At 56.1% G+C, this 25697-nt stretch overlaps 7 protein-coding genes across 7 annotated transcripts; 5 read left to right on the top strand and 2 right to left on the bottom strand.

Annotated features, from left to right (window-relative positions):
• Positions 1 to 305: 305 nt before the first annotated feature.
• Positions 306 to 1402, top strand: GGS23DRAFT_567551 (uncharacterized protein). Its single transcript, XM_051516345.1, has one exon. It carries the CDS (start codon positions 589 to 591, stop codon positions 1228 to 1230), a length of 642 nt encoding a protein of 213 aa, XP_051372262.1. The 5' UTR covers positions 306 to 588; the 3' UTR covers positions 1231 to 1402.
• GGS23DRAFT_567549 (WD40 repeat-like protein) lies at positions 1403 to 4960 on the bottom strand. The gene is made up of 2 exons (XM_051516344.1): positions 4377 to 4960; positions 1403 to 4236 (listed from the first exon to the last, which is right to left on the bottom strand). Exons 1-2 carry the CDS (start codon positions 4552 to 4554, stop codon positions 1532 to 1534), a joined length of 2883 nt encoding a protein of 960 aa, XP_051372261.1. The 5' UTR covers positions 4555 to 4960; the 3' UTR covers positions 1403 to 1531.
• A 6197-nt stretch (positions 4961 to 11157) lies between these two features.
• Positions 11158 to 14456, top strand: GGS23DRAFT_605084 (uncharacterized protein; the record flags this gene model as incomplete). Its single annotated transcript, XM_051519703.1, has 5 exons — positions 11158 to 11745; positions 11847 to 12392; positions 12446 to 12688; positions 12758 to 12941; positions 12994 to 14456. 5 exons carry the CDS (start codon positions 11158 to 11160, stop codon positions 14454 to 14456), a joined length of 3024 nt encoding a protein of 1007 aa, XP_051372260.1.
• Positions 14457 to 15629: 1173 nt separating this feature from the next.
• Positions 15630 to 16936, top strand: GGS23DRAFT_539284 (uncharacterized protein). The gene is made up of 2 exons (XM_051514800.1): positions 15630 to 16082; positions 16219 to 16936. Exons 1-2 carry the CDS (start codon positions 15724 to 15726, stop codon positions 16541 to 16543), a joined length of 684 nt encoding a protein of 227 aa, XP_051372259.1. The 5' UTR covers positions 15630 to 15723; the 3' UTR covers positions 16544 to 16936.
• Positions 16937 to 17351: 415 nt separating this feature from the next.
• Positions 17352 to 17731, bottom strand: GGS23DRAFT_596722 (mitochondrial ribosomal protein 10; the record flags this gene model as incomplete). Its single annotated transcript, XM_051518517.1, has 2 exons — positions 17352 to 17521; positions 17620 to 17731. The coding sequence occupies 2 exons, from the start codon at positions 17729 to 17731 to the stop codon at positions 17352 to 17354; spliced, it is 282 nt and encodes a 93-aa protein (XP_051372258.1).
• A 3248-nt stretch (positions 17732 to 20979) lies between these two features.
• Positions 20980 to 22926, top strand: GGS23DRAFT_605083 (MFS general substrate transporter; the record flags this gene model as incomplete). Its single annotated transcript, XM_051519702.1, has 3 exons — positions 20980 to 21215; positions 21286 to 21573; positions 21666 to 22926. 3 exons carry the CDS (start codon positions 20980 to 20982, stop codon positions 22924 to 22926), a joined length of 1785 nt encoding a protein of 594 aa, XP_051372257.1.
• A 705-nt stretch (positions 22927 to 23631) lies between these two features.
• On the top strand, positions 23632 to 25133 carry GGS23DRAFT_539182 (mediator complex, subunit Med18). The gene is made up of 2 exons (XM_051514799.1): positions 23632 to 24440; positions 24512 to 25133. Exons 1-2 carry the CDS (start codon positions 24013 to 24015, stop codon positions 24870 to 24872), a joined length of 789 nt encoding a protein of 262 aa, XP_051372256.1. The 5' UTR covers positions 23632 to 24012; the 3' UTR covers positions 24873 to 25133.
• The last annotated feature ends 564 nt before the right edge of the window (positions 25134 to 25697 follow it).

Below are 25697 nucleotides of genomic sequence, written 5' to 3'. Positions count from 1 at the left end.
ATTTTATTGTGACGTACTAGGATGTGTCGGACGGAAATATGTGAGAGAGATGAAGATATACCGGCATATTCAACCTGTGTGTTGTTTTTACATGTGAGGTCGTGAGTTGATAGAGTTGTAGACGTCGGCATGTATTCTTCGAATTTGGGTACAGGTAGTGATTGGCACCTGTCCAGTTTCGAACATGGCGTATTGCCAGCTGGTCTACACTATCCCGGTAATTGAACACCCCCGCCATATACCCCACTATTATTCCTGTCACCTGGCCGGTTGTGTCCATCCCACTCCGTGCCGCCACTTAGGCAGCCTGCCTCCTCATAACCCACCCTACCCACCACTTGGCCGACCTCAGTGGGAGGCCTACTATTTGCCTGCCTACGCCCACCGCATACAGTCTACACCCTGAGGTCTTCTACCTACTCCAACAACGACAGCAACCGCTCCGATTAAAGACTGACACCTATCCTTCTACCTACCGTGCCAAAAGCACACACGTAAACTCAACCCGCCTGCGGCTCCTCCTCCTCCCTCCCCTCCACACCCGACAAACCGACCGACCGACCGTCTGACTGACCACACCTCACCACCATGAACCGGCTCTTCGGCAGCGCGCCCAAGGCGCCCAAGCCGACGCTCAACTCGGCCATCTCGACGCTCGACGGGCGCATCTCGTCGGTCGACGTGAAGATCGCGTCGCTCAACGCGGAGCTGGGCGGGTACCAGGCGAAGCTGGGCAAGATGCGCGAGGGCCCGGGCAAGGCGGCGCTGAAGGCCAAGGCGCTGCGCGTGCTGCAGCGGCGCAAGCAGTACGAGGCCCAGCGCGACCAGCTGCAGGGCCAGGTCTGGAACATGGAGCAGGCCCAGGCCCTCCAAGACAACCTCGCCGGCGTCATGACCACCGTCGACGCCATGCAGACCACCCAGAAGGAGCTCCGCCGCCAGTACGGCAAGGTCGACCTCGACCGCATCGACCGCCTCCAGGACGACATGGCCGACCTCCTCGACGTCGGCAACGAGATCCAGGAGTCCCTCAGCCGCGGCTACGAGCTCCCCGACGACGTCGACGAGGCCGAGCTCGACGCCGAGCTCGAGCTCCTCGGCGCCGACCTCGAGCACGAGGCCGGCCTCGACGCCGGCGCCGTCCCCGACTTCATGCGCGAGGAGGTCCCCGAATTCATCGACGAGCCCCCTCAGTCCGCCGCCGCCAAGGTCCAGGAGGCCGCCCGGTGATGGGCTACCGCCCGCGGCGGCAACGAATACTATGGGCAGAACGTGGAGTGGACTGAGACTACGCGGCGAACCCTCTGGGTACGGGAGTTACGGGAGTTTGGTACAATACTCAAGGGGTCCAGGGAACGGGTGGAGGTTATGCATTACGCTGTACTGTATTTTAGGCAAAACATGTTGTATTACGCTACGTCGTTGCTATCGATTGCAATACCCAAGCACGGTGACTTTTCCTTATTGGCGTATTCCCGAAGACCGCGCGTGAGAAAGACGCGAGCGTGGCCTGAGACGTGCTCACCGACCTCTACTCTATGGTCGCGAAAAACGCCGAGACCTCTTCGACATCCGGATCCCCGTTACAAAAGTCCCAGCCTATGATAGTACTTGTCTGGCTACAGCAGATAATCCGCCGCGCATCGAACTGCAATTTAAAGATCCTGGCAGGGCTAGTGTCGGCCTGTGCGATATGAGGGTGCTGGTATTGATGCCCATGAACCTGGAGTTGGGAATGCAACTGGCCAGGTTGCTGTTGGCCATGTAGGCTCGGCGGTGGGCCGCCGCCGTTGCCAGTCGAGCCGTGTTCCATGGCCGAAGAAGGATTGGGTGTGCCCGCTATTGCGGTGCTTACTTGCGCCGGCATTCCGAGAGATAGGTCACCGGGATTTGGCGTCACAGCAAGAGCTTGCTGTACGGACTCCCTGATGCGATTTTGAGCAATATGTGCCCTCACCACGGCCATGTTGACGACCTGTCGAAGATCAGAGCGGACCATTGCGTTTGGCTCGCGATCAATGGCGTCTGCGATGTGGGTCTGGTAAGTCAGCATCGTTGGGTAGGCGGCTAAGGCTTGCTGAAGAGCGGTCGGCCCTAGGGGCACGTAGGTGTCAATCATTTGAGTGTAAGAAGCTGTAGTTTGAGGGGTGATAGTAGCGATAATAGGGTGCTCGACATGGGTGAAGGTTGACGTTGTTTGCGGGAGGGCCGGCGGTGGGCTCATAGAGGAGGCGTTTCTAGGTTCGGGGGTTAGAGACGACGTCGGTTGCGCAGCCGAAGTAGAGGCGGATGTTTTCTGCCTGAGAGCGGCTGCCGCACCCTCTTCTTGTCTGAGGGTATGTGCACTTCTCCAGACACCCTCGCGATCCCGTCGCCATATTATAATGGACTGATCGTACGAACCGGAGACGATGCGACCATACGGCCCGCCGCCGCCGCCAGGAGGTAACTTGGCCCCATAAGCCGTAATATCCTCTGGTCGCCGGCTTCCGGCATTATAGGGTCGATGCCTTAGCGACGGCGCCTCCGTCAGATCACCCGCGCGCAAAGCCTTGAAGTACGCCTGATCGACAGCTCTCGCCTCTAGCTGGTCTTGTTCGACGCTGTAAGGGAGGTCACCAAACCCGGCCTGTACCGTCCGAACGAGGTTACTGTGCGCCCGCAAGCTCGCCACCTCGACGCCTGTTTCGCGGTCGAATACCTTGACCTCATTGTCACTGCTCCCACTAACAATGCGTCTGCCATCGTACTGGACACAGGCAATCCCTTTGTTATGCCCTAGAAAAGTCCGTTGGCATTTCTGGTTCGGCCAGTCCCACACCTTGATGTGTCTGTCACCGCTCGCCGAGACAATCTCGTGACCACAGATCTGCACCGCATTTACGGCGGCACCGTGGCCTTCGAGGCATGCGATCATCGTATACGGCGGCTTAATGGCGAGCTGATTTAGTGGCGAATCATCGTAACCGTAATTCCTCAGATTCACCGGGACGGGATTGACGCCATCGCCATATCCCATATCACCAGAGCGCAGCGGCACCCGATTGAAGATTTTGATGGTCTTGTCCTTCGAGCAGGTTACGAGGATGCGTTTGTCGAACTTGACATTCAGCACAGATTCCTTGTGGGCGTTTCGAAGTCGCTGCTGAATTTCGCCTGTGGAGAACCTCCACAGAATCACGTCGGAATCGCTGCTCCCGGAAACAATGAGATCCTCGTCAGGGTCCGAGTCGAACTGTAAGCAGAGAACTGATCCTAGATGGCCTCGTAAGGGCGGTCGTATGAGGCGTCGGGTGCGCAAATTCCAGATCCGTAGGGTGCGATCGCGGCTACCACTGACGAGATAGTCGGCGTTGTACTGAAGACTGTAGATGCACTCGTTATGGCCCTCTTCTAAATGTTCCGGATGGGGCAATTGGAAATTTGTATATCGGCCACGATCCCAATTCTGCTCCAGCCTTCGTCTCATCGTATATAAGTATTTCCAGCTAATCTTGAATCTGCCGTCTCTCGCGTCGTAAATCCAGAGCATGGACTTAGACCGGCCAGGAAAACCGGGGGTGGTTGGGAGCATAGAACGCAAAGGCTCCGAGAAATCAGGTGTCGCTTTACCTTTACCCTTGCCGTTGTATCCCCGAGAGGCGGGCAGCCCCCTGAAATCTGGCACCGGACTAGGTGATTTCATCATTAGGTTACCCATATGTTGAACGATACTGGTATTACTCTGCGCGGACAAGCTGCTTCCGCCGGGCTGAGGACCGCCGAAGAGGCTCATCCCGGTAAACTGAGCATGCGGGTATTCCTGTGCTGCGGGTGCATCGGCATCGACCATTTCGGAATCCTCATCGTCTGGTGCCGTTGATTCCGACACGGCTCGCTTCTTGCTGACGTGGCCGTCTCCGAGAAGACGGGCTCTCTGAGGCGAGATGAGAGAAGAAGCGATGCTTTCGTTCATCCGCTGCTCCGCGGCCATGATCTCGGACGGTATAGCCTTCCACCCTTCCAGGTAGAACAGCCTTTCCCACAGCTTGCGATCAACAGCTAGTTCGTACCAGCCCCTGCAACACATCGCAACGTGTATCAGGGACACCGGGTCCAGGTAGCCAAGGATCTTGAGGCATATTTCCGGGGGTAGCCGCTGAACGAAGTCGATATAGAGACGGGGATTCAGCTCGTTCGAGACGATGTCTGCGATGACAGTGGTAGGCAATTCGTTGAGGATGAGCATGGCGAGACCTGTCAAATCCAAATGGCTGCGTCAGAGAGGAAGAACGGCGGAAGCGAGAATTAGGAGTAAAGCGATATCAGACCGGCTTCTCCCCGCGATAACAACACGAAGCTATGGGGAAAGCAGAAAGAGATGAGGGTGATCATACGAGTCTTTTGGTGCACCGATAGGGTGGGTAATTGGGCGGACAGCCATGCCGGTATGTCGGCGGGCGACTGCTTGACCGGCAGAGGTGCATTACTCGCGAGGCTGCCCGGGTCTGAGGGATTCAGGGGATGCTCGGAATAACCTTCGTCGGGTTCCTGGGTGGGAGCGAAGGGATCCATCGGGATATTGCAGCGTCGTCTGGCGCGGCTACGAGACGAAAGCTTCGGCCGCGGCTTGCGGACAGAAACAGTGGCTTCGGCGGAGTTATGAGATATGAGGCTAGGGCAGACGGGTAACACGAAGGAGGCAGAGGGTTTAGTAAGGCAGTACCGAACTCGGTCCAATAGTGGTTGCTGCTGGCGTGTCGTGAAGTATCGCAGAGCGGCGGAAGAGGCGACCAAACAGCTGCGTACCGCACCCCAATACGGCCGTGTGCGTCCACCATGTGGCAGAAAGGAAACCTAGGAAATGAAGGTCGGTAGTGGACCAGTATGCATGTGTTAATATGGGCTGTATTAAGGTACGTCGCAGGAATATGTCGACGGTGAGGGTACCGCAGACGCAGGCAAAAGGGAGGGTGGGTTGGGAAGACGAGTCGGGGTTGCACCGCGATGTTGATGTGATCGAGATGGAAACAGAAGATATCGGGGGATAAGCTAGGAGGTAGGTACCTACCACCTAGGTACTTCCATACCTTGACCTAGGTACCTGAAGTTAGGAAGGGGTAAAGCTTGACCCCGGCCCTGTCGTGGTTCTCGCTCGCCAGTGCACGGTGTGGAAAATGCCTAAAATACCTGCGAGGGGTACCCACATAGGCAGGTAGGTTAGGTACCGAAGGGCAGTGCCTTGGAGAGGGCAGGTTAGGCAAGTTAGGTATCTAACTACCAAGTGCTTAGGTACCTAATGCAGATAATCTCCTAGACCTGGTCGCGGGGACTGGCGGCCATTTCGTCTGCCGACTGGCCAGGCCAACCTTATTTACGTTCACCTCTCGACGCCTTGCAAATATCCGTATCCAGCCGGTCACCTCCTCAGTACCTCCGGCCGGGGCGCCCAAGGCATTAGTAGTCCAAAGTTACCTAGAGTCCTCCTATGCTATTATACCCTTAGGTGCCTACCTAACCTCTATACATCCCTCCCGCCTGCTGAAGCCTCGCAGCGCAACTATGAGGTGCCTTATATAGATGTATGTGCCTACATCTCAAGGCACCCCGAAGAACCTTGGAACCTCTGCCCTGCCTGCCTGCCTGCCTACATCGCCGCCTTAGGTGCCTAGCGTACCGACATAGCAGGGCCACATGGTTGTCCCGGAGAAATCTCCTGCTTAGAAGCCTCTCTGTACCCAATGCCTTCGTGCCGTATGCAGACGACGTGGGGATTCCCCGGTTTCATCGAGTCTCACACAACCAGTTGGGTCGAGGCAGTATACCTGTTATACGGCGAAACAAGTCTGGATGCCGGGCGGTGCTTTTATTTTTGTTGTTTTGTTCCTAGACCGAGACACTGGACGACAGCGCGGCACCAGCCAGCCAGCCACATCAGCCACGCCCACCAGTCTGTCTATTCCCACAACCCGCTACGTAACATAGAGACACAACAAGGGGAGGACGGAGGTAGGCTACCTACATCCCTGGCGAACATCCATCCCATATGGGCACATGTTCGGTTGATTCTAAGCAAGTGTTGGTCGGGAAACTTAAACAGGGGGCAGTATAAGTCGTGCCCGGGTTTCACTATGCATGGCCTACGTACAGGCGCCTGGTGGAGGCAATGTAGGCGCCTTGTCTCTTATCTCGTCATCCCGCCAGGAAGTGCCTAACCAATAGGTACGTTGAGGTGTAGCTACGCCTGCCTACACCGTCCCTTTCGCAAATCTAGTATTCGACCTACTTCTCGGGGGCTGCGGAGGAGGCGGTACGCGCACATGAACTGATGCCTGTATTATCAGAATCGATGGATGCACATGTGACGTGCTGTCGGTGGCAGATCCGTCATCCCTCAAGGGACTATCAAAACGCCCGACAAGATCCAGCCCCCTCCTGTCTACGCCGTTCCCCGACTAAGTACCTACCCACTCTCATCCCAGCCGCCAGTAACGAAAATCATGAGGAGAAATCGCGATTCGATCTTGTGCTTTTGCTAGGTAAATCGAACGGTAGCGACCAAGGATGGAGGCCACTATAACTAATTACCCTAGCGTCGCGCAACTTCGGCTAATAGCGAGCGGAAAGCGAGAGTCGGTCGGCCTGGGTTGTAGACGAGAGCATATTGCAGGTGAGATGCATGCTGCTTTGGGAATGGATGCGTGTGATCTCTCGGCGCTTCAAGATCGCCCCGGAGCGTTTGATCGCTACAGATCCATTCAGCAGGTTGCCGACTACGAGCTCGACTACGCTGGGCCGCTAATATTGTCTCATTCGAGTTTACGCGCTTGTATAGACAGCAACCCCTCCATGTGGTCTCCAGTCAAAGCGGGAAGATCGCTATCCTGGATCGAATGTGCCTGCCTACCACTACTTATCCGCCATGTCATGCCTGATCGCAAGTAAAGTCGCAAGTTGCAGACGCTTCGTAACAGAGCCTTCACCCCTCCCCTCCCGATGGCAGGGCTCATGCAATAGGGTCAGCCCAATGGTATTGGCGACGTTGGCATCAGACCGAATCCCGCCGGCTGTAGAGGAACAAATCGCATGAATTGGGAGCGTTTCCACGAGGATGTTTGCCGGCTATGCTAACGAGTGTCAGGGCTATTCCCGGTACCCTACATCGTAGAAGGGAGAATCCAGCCTACATGTCTGTACACGAGAGCGATACGCAGGCTGGGAGGTGCCACACATCCCGGTGGACATGTGACACGCCTCCAAGGCAATCGGAAAGGCCAGGGGGGTATCGAGAAGAAGCATGCATGGAAGTCCTCAAGAAGGCCGATATCAATCTGTATCACTCGTGGTCAAATTACGGTGCCCTCCACTCGTGACTTGCGACGCAGAGTAAATGGCATCATAGGGTTAGCTGTAGGCCTCGAGCGGATGTAGGCATGTACGTACACACACAGGCTCCCCTGTGCTGCAGGATCCGAGATCCCCGCCTGATGAAATGCCACCCCTCCGCCCCCTTTGTCATGCCGACAAGACAAGTTGTGCCTTTTGGCGTCGGCACCTTGGTTCCAGCGATAGGACTCTTGTCGAGATATCCCGCCCGCCCGCCAGCCTCCGCAACAAGTGCACGGGTTAGGAATGCCGACAAGGTCCCCCGCAGGGACTTAAGAGGACGAAGCTGCTAGGTACCTATGTAGGTATGTATTGTACATAACCTACGCGGCGCCTCGCTGGGAGGCCGTGTAGCTGGAGGAGCATGTGCCTACGGAACCCCACCACTAGTATGGAAAAGGTAGGTATCCTTCCTGGTTCCGAGACCACCCAAGGTAAACTGATGTTCCTCGTGAGATTGCGGTCCGCGCACCTCTGGCGGCAACGTTAAACCTTCTCCGTGGAGACGGGCATCCTCCCAATTAAGTTGAGGACCGACGTGCTGTGTTAGGTAGACAGCGACAAGTGATTGTGCGAAAGGAACAAGCCCAAGAAGAAGCGCTGGATGCTCCCGGCATCAAGAGACCTTACTCATATACGCGCAGGCGGGGGTATCGTGTAGTTGTATCTGCCGTACGCAAGTTGATGTAATAGAGGATATTTTTAAGGATGACCTGCAGCGAGACCTCACAAACGTCAGGGTGCTGCCTCACACACACACACACACACACGTACACACTCATACCTATAACCTACATGTACACTACTGCATGGAAAGAGTGAGTTTCCAGCCCGTTGGTCCTTCGTTTCGAAGGTTCACGACTTCTCCCCAGCTAGCTTTCTGCCTGCCACCCCCCGGGAGACAGGAAGAGAGAGAGAGGGGAGAAGAGGAAGGGGAGAGTTCATGCATAATCGTATCCGTGTTTAGTGGAACAAGACGCAAATTGGACGTCAACAAGCGTGCTCGGGGAAACCCATCTGCCCAGAAGATTAGGAGAGCGAGCATAGAGGGGTCTTGGCTTGCCGGTGATATCGTGATGCTCCTCACAGCATCGTGCTAAGGACGGGGAAATGCCTGTCGATCATGGTCAGTTCGGGACGTCAATTTTCTCGTCCAGTGCAACGGGATTTAGCTTCTTTAGGTATAGCCTTCAGGATTCGCTAATTTGAAACAGCCAGAGACCCCATCGCGATTCATGCCCAATTGCGGGAGTCTGCCAGTTTAAACGGTGAGAGGGAGAGGGGTGTGAGGCGTGTAAGTGAGCGTGTAAGTGAGTGAGGGAGAGTGAGCGAGGGAGTGTGAGTGTATACAGGTAGGCGATCAAGCTTTCCCTGTACGCGTAGGTAGTTCTGTAGGTACCTACACATGTGTAGGAAGCCATAGCAATGCCCGTTCCCTCGACAGGCACAGATCTGCATATGTACGACGGCAACTATACGGCATATAGATCAGCAAGTTGAGGTCATCCATCGTGTTTCTCTCCTCTAGGACATCGCCGATGTGTAAGATCTATTCATATATACATATCCACACATGGTAAGCTTACAACCTCGAGACTCCCAGCCACGGCCCACAACGAAGGGCGACGACGGATCGAGTTCTACGAGGGGCATTGTCCGGAACAATGTAACTACTAGGACAGTGCATTGACAATAGGGCACCAAGCCAAGCAGGAGGGGAAACGTGGGCGATGACATCTATATACGTACCTGCGTACACAGTTGTTGATATCTCCTGTAATTACCTAGGTAGGTACTTTAGTGTGGAAGCAGGTCCTAGGTGTCCAGTAAATACCAGTAGGTATAGGGAGGTATAGATTCCCAAAAATACAACCAGCCCAGTACGGTTCTTCTCTCTCGAGATTATGTGGGATTGATTACAGGTACCTGTATTGCTCCGCAAATACCTGCTCATGTCACGGCAGGTAGACGGACTTACCCGTGTTGGTCTACCCTGTGTAATAGGTACCAACTGCCCATCTACCTACCTAGGTACCTACCTTAGGTACCTACGTAGTACCTACCTGCCCACCTGCCGAGAGGTAGGTAGGTACCTAATACCTATATGAACCGATGTCCTTGGTTTTCTACGGCCGACCTTAGGAGGGTAGGCCGCTGATCGACCTCGTCCCTCCGTATAGAACTTATAATAGGCTGGCAACCTCATACATACATGCATTTATATACTTAGGTAGGTAAGTATACACCCATTTCATGCATAGCGCAGTGGTGGCGGCAGTGGCGTATAAGTCTCTACTTTCTAAGACACCCGCCTCTCCTCTTCAGTATGAAGGTGTGAGCCCTGTGTCGAAATATGCGATAGAGTGACCTTCTGATGTGTACCTATATATGTATTGATGACACAGCGTGCCCTCCTATTGAATGGGGGATAACCTGACATGATGGGTAGACCAACTGATACACACATGGATGGATATAGGGAATAGGGAACACGGATATACGGGCGAGGTGGTAAAGGTACCTAATGGGATTGCCTGGTGCCGGCGGGACATGCGGTTGAGATAGGTATGAGTAGGTATCGAGAAGAACGCGGGAGACCAAAGAGTGCCCCATAGGGGGGTTACAGTGGTGGAAGTGAGGTGGGAAATGCCCCAATCAACCATGTAACGATGACTAGCCCGTCCGGGCATGTTAGGACGCATTAGTCACTTCACGTCGACCGAGATAGACGACCCCGAGACCTGACATCCTCTCCATTTCCTATTCTCAATATCTGCTTGGGCCGCCGCCGTTCACATAGTCCACACACACACACACACACACACACCTACCTGTCCCGGCTACCTCCCCCCCCAAAATCCCATCTGCAATCCAGACACAGGTTAATGGTCCAACCCAGCCATAAATACACCAGGACACAAATCCACTCGCACAGCAGAGGGGGCCGCCCACAGCCAACTACAACCACCTACCGCCTACATAAATTTATGTAGGTACGCCGCTGCATCAGCCGACTTTACCCACTCCATTCGCTCTTCCGCTGCTGCTTCTCATGTAGCCGCCGAGTACGGCCGCCTTGACTCCCCAGGTTTCAAACCCCCTATCGCCCCAACGCCGCATCTGCCACTCGAGGCAGCCTGTCGAGCCCCGCGGATACCCAACGAACTCGTTCATTTGCCGCCGGCCCGCAAAGAGGCAAAGAGGGGAGCCGGAAGAAGAAAGAACAGCAGCACTTAGGATAGCTTGTGTGTGCTTGCGCGTGTGAGACTGGGCTTGATTCAAGAGAGCGCGTATCACAAAAGAAGCCGAGAATCAGAAAAAGAAAGGCGGCGACGGAGGGGAGACAGACTCAGACCCCATCTGCTTCGCTGTCGCCCTAGATCCGGGCCTAGGATTCGACACGGCCATTGGCGTCGATTGATCCTCAGCATTGATCGGGCATACCACCGTAGCCTAACCAGCGTGGGACGAGCGCTGCGATTGCGACTGGGTCTTGTCTCGAAAAGAAGGAGAGAAAAAAAGAGTCAACCTTACGCAGGGCCTCGACGACTTCGACGCGCCGCCGAGCCCATCACGGCAATCTCGCCGAACCAACTGCTCTCCCCTTTCCCTTCCCCCCAAGGGCTTGCCCTGCTTTCCGTTTCGATTGATCGGTCAGCTTAAATACCGACAATCTGCCCAATACATTTCCGGATCCGAGACGTCCCAGTTGACGGCACCCGCTTTATTTCGGATCTCCACTCCCAAATAAAGCACGATCCATCGCGGCGAGACTCGTATGGGTTGAAGAGCATGGCCCATGCTCCGGCCTTCCTACGGACGAACACGGCCCCCGTATTCCCAGCCGACAACAAGTACGGATCCATGTCAGTAGCATCCACCATGAGCAGCCTCCGGACAAGTCAATTGTCCGGGTCTACTGCCCTCAACTCCTCGAACACTTCCCTCACCTCTATGTCGGCATCTACAATCGTCCAGCCGGCGCCCGCCGGCAACGTGGTGGCCACCTCGAATATCATCAACCAGAAGGCCGACGCCTCGAGGTCGCTATACCAGATCTGCATCACCTTGAAGCAGCGACTATGTCGCGTTCCTAACTTCGAGGCTCAGTTCGAGAGCCAAGCCGCCTCTGCCACCGAGGATGGCCCTGTCGAGTCGCTATGGAACCTGCTGCGTACGGGTCTTCCGCTCTTGGCTATATATAATTGTCTGCAGCCCGATAGCCCGCTAGAGATCGATCCGGCCGCCACCGAGACGAGGCGATCCAAGATAGCCATCTTCAAGTTCGTCGAAGCCTGCATGAAACAGCTCAACATCCCCGCGTCCGAGTGCTTCGTGATTAGCGATCTGATGGGAAACGATACTACCGGGTTTGTTAAGGTATATCCGGCCCCGAGCAATCCCGAGCGTTGCCCTCGACGCGTGCGATCCTGCTTGCTCGCCGCCCGTTCTCGGTCCTCGTGCTAACTTTCCCCGACTAGGTGACCCAAGTTGTAAACCACGTCCTCGACCTCGCCGAACAACGAAACTTCCTACTCCAGATTCAGCCTTACCCCGAGGATAACGGCCCAATATTAGCACCAGCGTCTCAGATGACATACCGCGATCACATCATCCAGGAACTCGTCGACACCGAGCGCAAATATGTCCAAGATCTCGAGAATCTCCACGATTTCAAGAAGACATTAGAGCAGAAGGGCGTGATTCCCGGTGATATCATCCACCAGATATTCTTGAACATCAATGCCATCTTGGATTTCCAGAGACGATTCCTGATTCGTGTCGAGACTACCAACTCGATGCCACGAGACGGTCAACGATGGGGTGCCCCCTTCGTCACCTACGAGAGCGGGTTTGAAATCTACCAGCCCTTCATTGCGAACCAGCGGAAGGCGGGTCAGATAGCTAGCCAGGTCTTCGACAAGATCCAGGGCACCGACCACCCTGTGTCCTTCGATTTTAATACGCTCGATAGCTTCCTCCTAAAGCCCATGCAGAGACTAGTCAAGTATCCTCTATTACTCAAGGTTCGATACTCTCGCCCTTCAAATTCGTATAGGGCGAAGCTAACGCGCATCAGGGCCTAGTAAAAAAGTGCGAAGACGAAGAGACCAAGTCCGATCTGATAGCGGGTATCGACGCAGCGGAGCGAGTCCTTACAAAGGCTAACGAAGCAGTCAACCACGACCTTCTAGAGGAGGCACTGGAAGACCTTAAAAAAAGGGTGGATGACTGGAAGAATCATCGCGTAGAGCAGTTTGGAAGGCTAATATTGCATGGCATATACACCGTCATTACCGGCCGCAGTGACCAGGAGAAGGACGTAAGTCCCAGGATCGCGACTCTCCCCTTATGGTCTTGGGTGGAGAGAAGAGGGCTGACAGCATTCTAGTACGAGATATACCTATTCGAGAACATTCTCCTCTGTTGCAAGGAGGTGCAGCCGAATAAGACGAAGGATAAGAAGGACAAGAACAAGATTGCCCCCAAGATTCCGAACAAGAACAATAAACTTCAGCTTAAGGGGCGGATATTTATGACTAATGTGACGGAAATCTTGTCGTTCGCGAAACCAGGTAAGCAGATGACCAGCCTGCCGGCGACATCCAACCTAACCAATGCGTTCAGGCTCGTATACCGTACAGATTTGGTGGAAGGGCGATCCCGGGGTGGAAAACTTTATTATTAAGTTCTCGAACGAGGAGACGATGAAGAAATGGGAAACGGGGCTGGTCACCCAGAAGAGGGAAAATGCGCCGGCTTCGACCACCAGTCCTGACCAACCCACTCCAGACTTCGCCTGGATGCGAGGCCAGAACAATATCGAGAATCCCTACGCCCAGAACGATGAAGATGACGACGACGACGACGAGCAACCGCAGGGGCAACCTCCGTCGAGCCTCGGCTTCGGGGGCTCTGCGACTGGCGGGGTGATGAATCGAAATCCGTCCAGCACGAGTCTCAGGACACGATCTGCGACTACAGAGAGCCTCGCCAGCATCGCTCGAGCGCCACCGCCGCGGTTCCCCCTTCCGGCGCCGTCCGGGCCGTTGAGCCTCCAGACCCAAGGGGGTGCCCAGTCGCCTAATCTTCGTCCTGGCGAGTCTTATTTCTCTCCGACGACAGAATCCCCCGCGTCCTCGCGCACAAGCACAGCAAGCACCTTGTTTGCGCCACCCGGTCAGTATCCCTTCCCAAGGACTGGAACACCCCAAGCAGGTCGGGAAGACAACAACCGTTATACTGCACCTGCTATGCCGCGCGCTCCCTCGAGAGATGGCCCATCCCCCTTGAACGGAAGGAATCCTAGAGGACCTTCGTTACCCGTTATGGCTTCACAATCGCAAACCCTGGCTCAACAGCAACGTAGTCGCTCCTATAGCACCCCAGACATCAATGGGCAGGCGAACGGGCGTAGAACCAATAATAGCACGCCAGTCCCCGCCGTCCCCGGAATCCCACCTCACCTTCACCCTGCACACGATGCAAACATTCCACGGTCTCAAACCGGCTCCCCCAGACAGGACCTCCCGATCCGTACTAATACCCAGAGTCCAGGTGTTCAACGTGAAAGGTCAGACCGGCAAACCGGTCAATACGGTGGAACTATGGCCCAGTTCCCCACGCAGCCTGTCTACCCCCGGCAGTCACATCCCGTCCCGCCCGGGGCAGCCCCGGGAGGAACGGCACCCCAGCCACCGAGCCTTGAGAACCGCGGCCCTGGGTCGCCTCCCCTGGGCACTGCCACGCAAGGCAATCCTCTCACAAATCCAGACTTAGCGATTCCCGCGCAGCTAAAGGTCAAGGTGAATTGCGATAACGGGACCTACTTCACACTAGTCGTTCCGTTCAACATCGCGTACCAGTCGCTGATCGACCGCATCGATGCCAAGCTTGCACGATTCACGAACAGCTCGATTGGTAAGGGCAATTTGAAGCTGCGGTACCGTGACGAGGACGGAGATTCCGTAACGATCGAGAGCGACGACGATATTCAGATCGCGTTCCTAGAGTGGCGCGAGAGCGCACGCAACATGTACTCCAGCGGCGTCGGTGAGATCGAACTCTTCTGCGTCGGAGAAACAGCGTGAGCGCGTCAAGCACCCGGGGAACTCGAGACAGGAAGGCTTTACGGATACGCCAATGTGGGACATCTTTAATGGGACGGCCGAGGCACGGTACTAATCTAGCCTGCATTCTATATCGATGTAGTTGCTCACACCAATAGTGCTTCGGCCGCGTGGGTATGCCAGATTTCATCCTCCGGATCTCGGACGACGTTCGTTTCACGACTTATACTATTCTTGGACATACTTAAGATACCAGACCTCTCTTGGTCACATGTGTTCTTCCGGCGAAGGGCTCCTCCCAAACTTTAAGGGACTCTCAGAGACCCTCTCCCGGCAACGCGGCAACCCGGTGCTGCAGCAGGAGACCACCCTCGACCGCCGAAGATATCGCCACCGCTACAGCAGGACTGATTCTCTCGAAGCCCCGACGAGCTCTAAAATTCTAGATCGGGTTCGATTCCTGGTTTTCCCATACCCCAAATCACACCATTCGTACTAACAAGCACGACCGATAACCAAGAGTCGACGAACTTTGATTAAGATTGGCTAGTCGCGGCCACTACTCTAAAGGGGGCCATCAGTAGAAGGGAGGACAGTGAGGTGTTTCGAACTTTAACAATGTTCGATAACCTTGGACGGGCCGGCGCTAGTTATAACGGATGGCGGTTCTACTATCTGACGCATCTGACTTAATAAGCATCGAAGATGAAGTTAGGAACGGATTACTGTCGCGATATTGGAAAGGGGAGGGGGAGGAAGCAAAGCCGAGCGGGATTCTCGCACGGCGAGTAGAGTGGAGGGGCCTCGTAGCTCTGGAATGTTGGGACATAGCAAGTATAATGGCAGGTTCTATCCAAGAGTCTGGAGAGATATCAAAGTTTGAGAGCTCGCTGCTTTTCTATAGAAGGGAGGTCTATGAAGTAAAGATTTCAAGATGTTGTTGCGTTTAGACCTCGTAGATTTATCGAACTAGGGTTCACCCCTGATATATCTCTAGCATCTTCGTGTGTGGTGATTGATTACCTACCCGCCACCGTTGCTAATAACAGACGTGTGAAGGGTACTGTCTGGCCCAAGTTATCCGTCACCGGTCGAGGGGGGAAGGAGGGTGGTGTCGACGGACGTGTTCCTCCGTGTTTTTCCTATTACGCCCAACTCGTTCCGGAACGTTGCTCTGGTTAATCTCATCCAAATTAGCAGAAATAAGCGACCTGCCGCCGACATGGATCCAAGACAGGACTGTTTCTCACCCACCTATACCTAGTATTCTCGGCCCGCTGAAGCACGGATGCGCAGAACAGCTTGGAGGGGGCCGGGCGTACTTGTAGCAGACCGACCTGCTGTCTGCGCTACCTACCGCCCTGCCCCCAACCTAATACCTCCTTGTATACTCGCAACACCTCGACGACCACTCACGACCTCCGCCGCGACGTCGACGTCAAAGAAAGCACCCGCCCGTCTGTCTGCCCTCTCCGTTCGCCCCCGGCTGGCATCCAGCGCCTCGTGCGAACCCCGACAACATGCGCGCGTCCGTGCCTACGGGCCTCGTCCTCGCCCTCGCCGGCGCCGCGCTGGCGAAGCCGGAGCAGATCCGCGCCGTGCAGGCGCCCGTCTTCCACTACTACCTGCAGGCGTACCCGGAGGACCGTGAGTCTACCTCTCTCTCTCTCTCTCTCTCTCTCTCTCTCTCTCTCTCTTCTTCTTCTTCTTTCGGCCGCCTCCTAGGCGCGCGCTCCATTGCGTCTCTCGCTAAGCGGCGGCGGCGGCGGCGGCACGCGCGCAGCGACGATCCCGGTGCTGGGGCCGGAGGCGAGCAGCGAGTTCTTCGCGATCGGGGGCACGATCCAGAGCGCGAACACGTCGGCGTACCTGAACGTCGAGGGTGCGGGCGCGGGCGGGCCATCGTACAAGACGCTGACGTTCGCGGCGGGCGCGAGCGCCGGCGCCGGCGCAACGGACGCCTGGGCGCTCGAGGGCGACACCATCATCACCCGCCACGCCAGCCCCTGGGGCCGCCAGCTCAACTTCCTCGCCTGCCAACTCGCCCCCGACTACTGGCAGGTCTACCTCCAGACCGGCAGCGACGTGCCCGCCGGCCGCACTTGTAGCAATTACCAGAGCCTGCACTTGCCGTGCCTGTGCTAGGGGGGTACCGGTAGGGCGGGAGGATAGGGCGGGAGGATAGGGGAAGGGGAAGAGGGGGAGAAAGGAGGGATTAGGGATGTCGAGAGAGGAGAGGGGGGGAGGCAAGGTAAAGGGGTGTATGATTATACGTGGGTATATAATCGAAAACGCGATATAGCGGTCCTGTCCCCTAGCTCGGCTTGCGGCGGGAACCGATGCGAGTTTGAAGCACCTACGTAATCGACGCCCGAGAGCATGTGTACTCGTAGGACACATAGACACGTAGACACCTAGATATCCTTACGTGTGTAAATGCATACTGGTACATACACCCGACTAAGAGATACACAACAAAGAAGGCCTCGAGTTTTCCGGAGCTCAAGCTGCTTGCTCATGTCTAGCCGGTATTTATTACCGTATATGTGCCCGTCCTCCTAAGCGGGAGTAAGGTAGGTAGGTATCTCTTTTTTCTTCTTCATGCTAAGCCGATATATCCATCTGGTAAACAACAACCAGGATACGGCCACTGGGGGCCCGATTCGGTCTGGGCAACCTCAGGCTCAAGCCGTAACGCCAGGTCGTTCGTTCGCGAAAGGAGTTTTTTCCTGCTGTCCCCGATGCAGTCTCCCTCCCTCTCTATATCACATCGTACAAGGCGGGCGTAGCGCAGGCGTAGCGCAGGCGCATCGACGCTCTCGAGCATCGGCCGAGGGGAACGAACCGACGCACGACAGCTCCGTACTTCTTGCCGTATCGCATGCCACCTCTCTCTCTCTCCCAGCCCTGGCTGTCTCACTTTTTCTTCCTCGCCGGGTACGTAAGCCGGTCTTTGAAGCGGGCGAGGTGGAAGTTGATCTCGTTGCCCTTCGGACGCGACGGCTGGGGGCCGTCCATGCACTCCCGCAGCGCGTTCTCGATCTGGGCGCATCCCGCCGTGCTGTGACCGGCGGACGCCCAGCAGGCTAGGAAGCAGGCGAGGCGGGATGGTTAGCGGGCGGGCGAGAGGAGGGGGGTAGGTAAGGGCCGGGATATATGTAGGTAGGTATATAGGTGTACGCACCGAGCACAGAGGACATGATGGCCATGCACGGGCGCTCGCGCTGGCCGTTCGGGTTGCGGACTCGGAGAGTCTTCAAGGGGGGAAGGCGGATCGGCTTCTGCGACGCCGACATCTTGGATGAGGGACGATCGTAGCCGTACGGTTTGTCGGCCGAGTCTGGGGCGCTTTTTTTTTTCTTTCTTCTTTTCTCTTTTCCCGCTCTCTTCTCTCCCCTCCTCCCTTTCTGATCCCGACCGGTGCGTAGTCAGTCGCCCTTACGAGGGGGGTGGAGTTCGTATAGCACCGAATGAAAAGAATTTCGCCGACGGATAATCTTCGCGGGTCTTCTTCTGCGCGCTCAGTGCCGGCGGCGAGCGAGTGGGAAGATTGTCGGCGGCACCGTGGAGCTACTCAAAGGCTGGGCAACGGATGGTGGGGGGAACAGCAGGAGAGGAGAGCAAATGGAGAGCCAAAGGGTAGCCAGGTCACGTGGGTGGCTTAATCGGACGTAAGCCGCCACGAAGAGGCGTCCAATGACAGCTGATGACAGCGGCCGGGGAAGCACATCTCGGTTCACACATGTAATACCTCTAAACGTACATTCTGCAAACGTCCGTATGACACGGTACGTAGTATGGCTATTGGCTGTCTACCGACCTTCTCCATATGGCCCGATGCTGTCTGAGTATCGTGCGCCGCCGCCGCCGGTCGGTCGAGAACCTGCTTGCGCTACCCTCCAGGTAGGTACCTGACCTCATAGGATACCCAACCTTACGGGTATGTTAGGTACATGAGGCGGGCTAAGAGGCGCTGCAGGTACCTGATCGCATAGGGAGCTCAGGCACTCCACCTGTCCCCCGCGCAACCTCTGACAAGCTCCCCGCGCGTCAAGGTACCGTACCTATATGGCTCATAGCAATGCGACGGCACAGTCCAACAACCCTCCTGCAAGCCATTCTAAGAAGGCCCGCCGCGTAGGAGCGCCTGTGCAAACGCTGCTTGGCCTTTTTCATACCGGCCGAAGAAAACACTCGCCGCTACATCACCAGCATCACATGTCTGTCCATCGGAGCCTCGCGGTGTCGTCGTATTCGCCTCGTTCCCCTCCCATGCCCCCGTATCGCTGCTGCATCGCTCCCAACGCAACGTGGATGCATGGAATTTTCATCCAATTGCTTAGTCTCACTTCCCCCCCGGTCCTCGTCCGAGTGCTCGCCCCTCTCCAGCTGCCTGGGAGCAAACTGCCTACCAAGCCTACCAACCACCCTGCCCTCTTCCTCTGCGCAATTTATTCCATGCGCTAGCCGGCCCAGGTTCATATAAATATTCTGTCTCGTTTCCTTCCTGAGACGCCTTAGTTCGGCCGTCCTCGCCTTGGGGAATTCTGCATGGACATGCATACCCGTCGCTTGGCTTACCACATCACCACACTCTGGATGTTGACATGCGATACCGCACCACCTATCTCTCATGCCCTCCCTCGCGCCCGTACTACGTAGTACCGTGGGTGCTGCTGGTAGCACACCTAGTGGTGCCATCCGAAGCCGGGCGAGCGGTCGGATCGACCCTGGCTAACCCTCTCGACCTACGTCGCCCAGCTTGTCTTAGTCGACAGTGGGACGCGTGTACTACCTACACGACGATGTCGAGGTGCGGCAGCGTCTTCCGCTCTCTGGGCTCCTCCCTCTGGCAACTAACTTGCCCTTCTCTCCTCCCCGGGAATAAGAGCGAGCTGTCGAGCTATCGAGATGCAACGTAGTCACTATCGAAGCGAAGCCAGCTTAGGGCATCCTACTTATGCGCCACTTACAGATCAATTTACGATGACGTACCTATAGATCTTAGCCAACCTTCTTTTTTCCCCTCGCGTCTCCACGAAGCCTCGTATAGGACACCTAATCGGCTGTGTTCACGCCGGGCCCAGCTGCAAATACCTATAGCGCAACTGTGACGGGTCGCCGCAGACTGGGTTAACGTCGTGATAGTCGATGGTCAAGTAGGTATCACTACACATCTCAGCCTCCACTGGTGTCACAAGTGAATCCCTTCCCGAATCTCGCATTGGCCATCGGGCTTAAACTGCTTGTACGCTGTGTCTCTTTCGAGCACAGGATTGACCCCATCTAGTATGTAGGTATTCGCCAGGCTATCTTGGCTTGTTCCTAACGCACGTAAAGTTAACCTGACGGTGCGAGGTAGGCCGCACACGTACGACGGGTGGTTGCCAGCATGGCCGAGATCGCGAAGGCCCAGCTCGTTGGTCCTCCTCGGGCCAGTCGCCTAGCTCTCCTCGGCTGCGATGGATCACTACGCTACCTGTTAGGTGGTAGCGTCCCCACCCCGAGTTCCTTTCCATCCTCAAGTCGATGGGATCAGATAAAATAAGACAGACGAATTTATCTTATCAATCTGATCACAATTTTCGTTCGTAGCGCCCGGGACTGAGTCGACTTAACCAGCCCAATCCGGCCTGGTCGAGACCGGGATTTCTTGAGCTATGGGTCCCTAGGAATTCCTTACAACCTCTAGTCTACTGGCATCACCGAAGACCTTCCTCCTTGGGAACGCCATGTTGCAACCCAGCTACGAACGCTGCGCAACCACACCTTTATTTAGGGATTGCCCTTTCAGCTCGGAGACATGTCCTGGCGCGGTTTTACGTAACCACCCTTCCTCGCGGTAGAAGCTATGAAAGGATCTCGAGACTTGCGTAGTAAAGGTAGGTACCTGTCTAAGGGTTAGAGACCGCGGGCAGGTAGTGTGAAGCGGCGAGTATCGCGATGCCGATGCTTGATGCTAGTAGCTCTCTTGGTTTCCGATCCGTCCGCCGGCCGACTGCTTTCCGTCCATCCTCTCTGCCGTATCCGGGCTTCATCTCATTGATTTTTCGCAGGTACCTAATCGCCTATGTTTTCTAAGCTCTGGATATCGAATCACGAATCATGGTGGGCGATTACTTCGCCTCTCTTTGAGCCTGGGTCGCTCGATGTGTGACTTGGAAAAAAGGAGGAAAAGAAAAAAAACCCACTCGATCCCTCCATCCAGGTCGCGATCTCGCCCCACCCCCAGCCAGTGTCCTTCTCGTTGGTTGGATTCCGATGCCCGGGGTTCGAGCAAGGTCGTTCTCGCTATGCATTCGCGTACGGCTCCCTCCATCCTTCTACCTTACTTCGATGCATACTAGGTACGTGCAATTTACTGTGTTATCCATAGGGCTATTTAAATAGCTGTCAGTCCCCTCCCCCTCTCTTCGATGCTGCTCTCTCGCTTCCCTCTCCCCCGCGACCGGGTCAAGTTTGGCTATAGGTACTTACCACCGGCGAAAGGCTTCGCACTTCATTCCATTCCCCACCATTGGAGCTTGCCTAACCCTCCCTCACGATGATGAGAGGACCGCTCGCCCGGTTCGGCCGGCCCCTTGTGGTGCCGGTGGTCGAATCGGAACAGAAGGAGCACGACAAGGAGCACGACAAGGAAGCCGGCGCCATCGACGTACCGCCGCACGCCAGCGAGTCCGACTCGGATGCGATCGACACCACTGCCCAGGCCGGTGTCCAGAAGATCGAGGCCACTACTAAGGTCTGGTCGCAACGGGATCTCATCCTAGCTTATATCTTGTAAGCGACAACGGGCTCCTACACGTTTCTTTGCGTTATTCCTTGTCGCCTAATACCTACATGCTTCTAGTATCTGGATCATCTACTTCGTCGACTCCATGCAACAGGGCATGGGCAATCTGTTTGGTCCGTACGTCACGAGCACATTCTACCAGCATTCCTTGACTGCCACCACCGGTGTCATGTCTGGCATCATCGGCGGTGTTTCGAAGCTCCCTCTGGCCAAAATCCTCGATATCTGGGGTCGTCCCCAGGGCTTCCTCGTCGTCGTCCTCATCATGACACTCGGTCTTGTTATGATGGCGGCGTGCGAAAATGTCGAAACATACGCCGCTGCGCAAGTGTTCTACTGGGTTGGGTATGAGTTCACCTCTCTCTGTCTCCGTCCCCCCCGAGCAACGAGCACTTCATCTCGAGCCACAAGGGTGCTAATTTCTTCTACGAGTATAGGTATAACGGAATTAGCTACTCTCTCTCCGTCTTCATCGCCGATACGTCCTCGCTGAAGAACCGAGGTCTGATGTTGGCCTTTATCAGCTCCCCTTACATCATCACCGTATGGATTACAGGTCCCATGGCCGATCATGCCCTAACCGGTATTGGCTGGCGATGGGGATTCGGTATCTTCTCCATCATCACTCCGGTCATGTGCCTGCCCCTGTTCTTCCTTTTTACTTGGAATTACGCGAAAGCCCGGAAGGCTGGCCTGCTTGCCTTGACTTCTAGCGGCCGAACAACTTGGCAGTCCATCAAGCACTACTTCTGGGAATTCGATATCGTCTGCCTGATCCTGCTCTGCGGTGGCTTCGCGCTGTTCTTGCTTCCGTTCAACATCTATTCTTACCAGTACTACGGCTGGAGAGACCCCCTGACCATCTGCATGATCGTCTTTGGCGCTCTGCTCCTCGTCGCCGCCGTTCTCTGGGAGAGGTTCCTGGCGCCCGTCAGGTTCATGCCCTGGGAACTCCTCAAGGACAGGACTGTGCTCGGAGCCTGCATCCTGTCCGCGGTCCTGTTTGTCGAATTCTATGTCTGGACCGCCTATTTCACGTCTTTCCTGCAGGTCGTTATGAACTTGTCCGTAACGCAGACCGGCTATATCGGCAACATCTATAGTGTAGGGTCGTGCTTCTTCTCGTTTATCGTCGGATGGATAATCCACCGCACCGGCCACTTCAAGCAGATTACCCTGTACTTTGGCGTGCCGATGACGATTCTCAGCATCGGTCTCCTCATCCACTTCCGGCAGCCCGACACCCACATCGGATTCATCATCATGTGCGAGATCTTCTACGCCTTTGCCGGCGGCGCCTGCGTCATCGGCGAGCAGATCGCCGTCATGGCCGCGGCAGCCCACCAACACGTGGCCGTCGTGCTCGCCATGGAAGGCATGTTCAGCAGCGTGGGGGGTGCTATCGGTGGCTCGATCTCGGCGGCCATCTGGACGGGCCTGTTCCCCGTCAGGCTGGCCGAGAACCTGCCGCCCGAGTCGCAGGCAAACCTCACCGACATCTACGCCAAGCTCCCGACGCAGCTCTCGTATCCGATAGGCTCGCCGACTCGAGACGCCATCATACTCTCGTACGGGGAGGCCCAGAAGTGGATGTTTGTCGCCGCCACGGCGATCACCGGGTTGGGCCTCGTGTGCGTGATGATGTGGCGCGACATCAAGGTCAAGGATCTCAAGCAGGTCAAGGGTCGGGTGGTTTAAATGTCGTTTCCCGGCACTCTGCCGACAGACAGCGTGGCGCCTTTCGAATTGTTTAGTTATAGGATTCGTTGTCACCCTCGCGCCAGTTAGGTCCTATGTAGTCTTCTATCTAGCCCGTAATTACTCGCGGTTAACCAGCACTAATGGGCCCATAGCTTCGCCTTTTTCGGTCTTGTTAGTCGTGTTGATGTTGTTGTGATCAAGGGGGGTTTCGCTTTCAAGAGGCGATATTACAGTGAACGAACGGACGGCAGTCACGCGATGATGAGTTGATACCTAGGTAGTTTATGAGGAGAGGTACGATAGCTAATGGATTCCCCGAGTCGGGCTCGCGTGACGGCGACTATTCTGCGTTGGGTTATGCAAGAGGCATCCGAGTTGGATACAAATCCTTCCCATAACCACGAGTGGCTGCAGGCCAGACCCCAAGGTTGAGCTGAGATGACGATGGGAGACGATAAAAGCAGTTGATCTGTTGCATTCTAAATGTTGTTGTTTTATAGGTATAGAAAGCCCCATGCCATTCATATACCCTCTTCAAAGTAGGTGTCGTGGATTACGTCCCCGGCCTCAACCCAGTTGTATTAATATACACGACCACCATATACCTGTGTCTGCCTCTTCTTTGGCCTCCCTATATGAATATTCTTCCTAGTTAAATATTCCAGGTACTACCTCGGTACTAGGAAATTAAGTGGGGTCCGAGAGCGTGGAACATTTAATTAACAGATACTTGTCTCAAGCTTTCACGTCGATGCTAACCTTTCCAACGCCTATACACTAGGTAATCTATACAGACCGATCCACTCATCCCGTCCCTCTGCCAAGCCTCCTCGACTTGTATACGCGATATTGTGTCGTTGTATGCGTCCTCATCGCTTGCGGCATTGCTCGGCTGCCTAGAGGAGATACCTACGTGCCCAAGCATATCCATTCCCTTTTCGTGTCTCCTTCTCGCACGCTCTCTGCCTTCTTCTCCGGCACGCAAAGCCGGACAGCCATACCTCTCGCACTCGTCGCAGCGCAGCGGGTCCGCCCCCGGGAACGAAGAGCGTGCGCGCGACGAGGCGCGCGAGCGGAGGCAGGATGCGGGAGCTGTTCCTGACGGCGTCGGTTCGGGACTCGGACTTCGGGATGGCGCGGGCGGTGCTGGAGGGGCTGTCGTGGATGCGGGCGCGGCGGACGACGCACCGGATCCTGTTCCTGCACGGCCAGCCGCAGCCGCGGCAGCTCAAGAACCTGCCGCTGTTCCAGCAGTCGCGGTACCTGCCCTTCTGGAAGGAGCTCAGCAGCCACCTGGCGCGCTCGTCGTACGTCGTCCAGACCGCGTACGAGGCCGTGCCCGAGCGCGACTTCGGCACCGGCGCCGCCATGGAGTTCAACCTCCTGCCCGCCACCCTCCGCTGGACCGACCTGCCCGACCCCCTCCGCGACCTCCCCGTCACCTCCCGCAAGAAGATCGAGATCCCCGACCAGACCAGCCTCCTGCCGGCCATGGCCGAGAACGGCTTCCGGTGAGTTCGCGTCGACCTTGCCCGATGATGATGATAATGGTTGATGCATTGCTGACGGGTCCCGCCTGCAGGTACCAGAGCGAGGTGATACAGGAGAGCTACTCGCTGGTGCGGGACAACGTCGAGTTCGTGTTCAGCCGGTACTACCACGTGCCGACGGACGCGGGGGCGGCGGCGGGGGCGGGCCCGCGGCCGGCGGCGTCGCTCCCCGCCTGGGCGGACCTGCGGCCCGTCGACCCGGCGCAGAAGTGGGTGCTCAACGTCAAGCTCAACGTCTTCGACGACACCCAGCCCGACAAGGTCAAGAAGGCGCTCGAGGAGCTGCTGGCCATCCGCGCCGAGCTCGCCGGCGTCTTCGACTTCCGCCCCATCGACCGCCGCGTCTTCGACACCAGGATAGCCCCGCCGCCCGCCATCCCAGGCCGCGGGTAGGCAGTCGGCTGAGTAGACGGACAGATGGATGGTAGAGGTATCCGGGGGCGTTTAGGGCTTTTTCTTTGCTCACATGTGTCGGTATTGGGTGGGTGGGTGTGAGGAGTTGGCCCAGCATCATCGGTCTCGGTGCGGCCTTCGTATGGTTATTCCGCCACGTCGATACGCTGTCTTACTGTTACAGCGACGAAGTGTGACGTAATTCCAGCGTAGTTCCCAAATTGTCGGGGCCAGTTTAAAGCGCGTATTTTATTACGCTTCCGGACTTAACTACGAAGGTATCCAGGATATACACGAATCCCTTGCTTGCACGAGGGGCCCCCTCTGTTTGCTTTCCATAGTCGGTGAATAAGTAGGGACTCGGTCGACAACCGGTAGCATTAATAGCGGCCCGCAACGTCTAAGGAGATACTTCGGCCGGGTCGTCCCGATGCCGGGAGGTTCCTCTTACTAGCTGGCTGACCTCCCTACGCGGCTAGGCTAGACGGCCAAATCCTCACATCGCTATCGCCACTCTATACCTAACTCAAATACTCCAGAGACCGCCCACTGCCCACGGTCATCGGAATATCTATCATGTATACATCCCGTCTCTTTCGGCCGCCAGCACAACCTCGCAGGGGCGGGTACCGTGTCCGGGATCGGACGCAGGAACATACGGGACTGTCCCAGTGGCATGGACCTCTCAGGTCCGCCGCTCCTATAGGGGAATCCGACCGAGGGAGGGCGGCCTCGATCCGCTTAGTGTGCCTCCACCGAGAAGCCGCTTGAGGCTGAATCCCTTGCGTGACATTCATTATGTTAAAGGGGGAAAGGGGAGCGGGG

The sequence above is a fragment of the Durotheca rogersii genome, assembly GCF_024521655.1.
Source record: "Durotheca rogersii strain YMJ 92031201 chromosome Unknown GGS23scaffold_9, whole genome shotgun sequence".
Taxonomy (NCBI): domain Eukaryota; kingdom Fungi; phylum Ascomycota; class Sordariomycetes; order Xylariales; family Xylariaceae; genus Durotheca; species Durotheca rogersii.
The sequence above is the reverse complement of the archived record's forward strand: the minus strand, read 5'-3'. Positions and strand labels throughout refer to the sequence as shown.

Bases quoted from the DNA above. Each gene is read 5' to 3' on its own strand.
- GGS23DRAFT_539182 (XM_051514799.1), top strand. From the start codon at position 24,013: ATGCGGGAGCTGTTCCTGACGGCGTCGGTTCGGGACTCGGACTTCGGG. The intron at 24,441-24,511 runs GTGAGTTCGCGT...TCCCGCCTGCAG, and splicing joins ATGGCCGAGAACGGCTTCCG to GTACCAGAGCGAGGTGATAC.
- GGS23DRAFT_539284 (XM_051514800.1), top strand. From the start codon at position 15,724: ATGCGCAGAACAGCTTGGAGGGGGCCGGGCGTACTTGTAGCAGACCGA. The intron at 16,083-16,218 runs GTGAGTCTACCT...GCACGCGCGCAG, and splicing joins GCAGGCGTACCCGGAGGACC to CGACGATCCCGGTGCTGGGG.
- GGS23DRAFT_567549 (XM_051516344.1), bottom strand. From the start codon at position 4,554: ATGGATCCCTTCGCTCCCACCCAGGAACCCGACGAAGGTTATTCCGAG. The intron at 4,237-4,376 runs GTATGATCACCC...TGGATTTGACAG, and splicing joins ATCGGTGCACCAAAAGACTC to GTCTCGCCATGCTCATCCTC.
- GGS23DRAFT_567551 (XM_051516345.1), top strand. From the start codon at position 589: ATGAACCGGCTCTTCGGCAGCGCGCCCAAGGCGCCCAAGCCGACGCTC.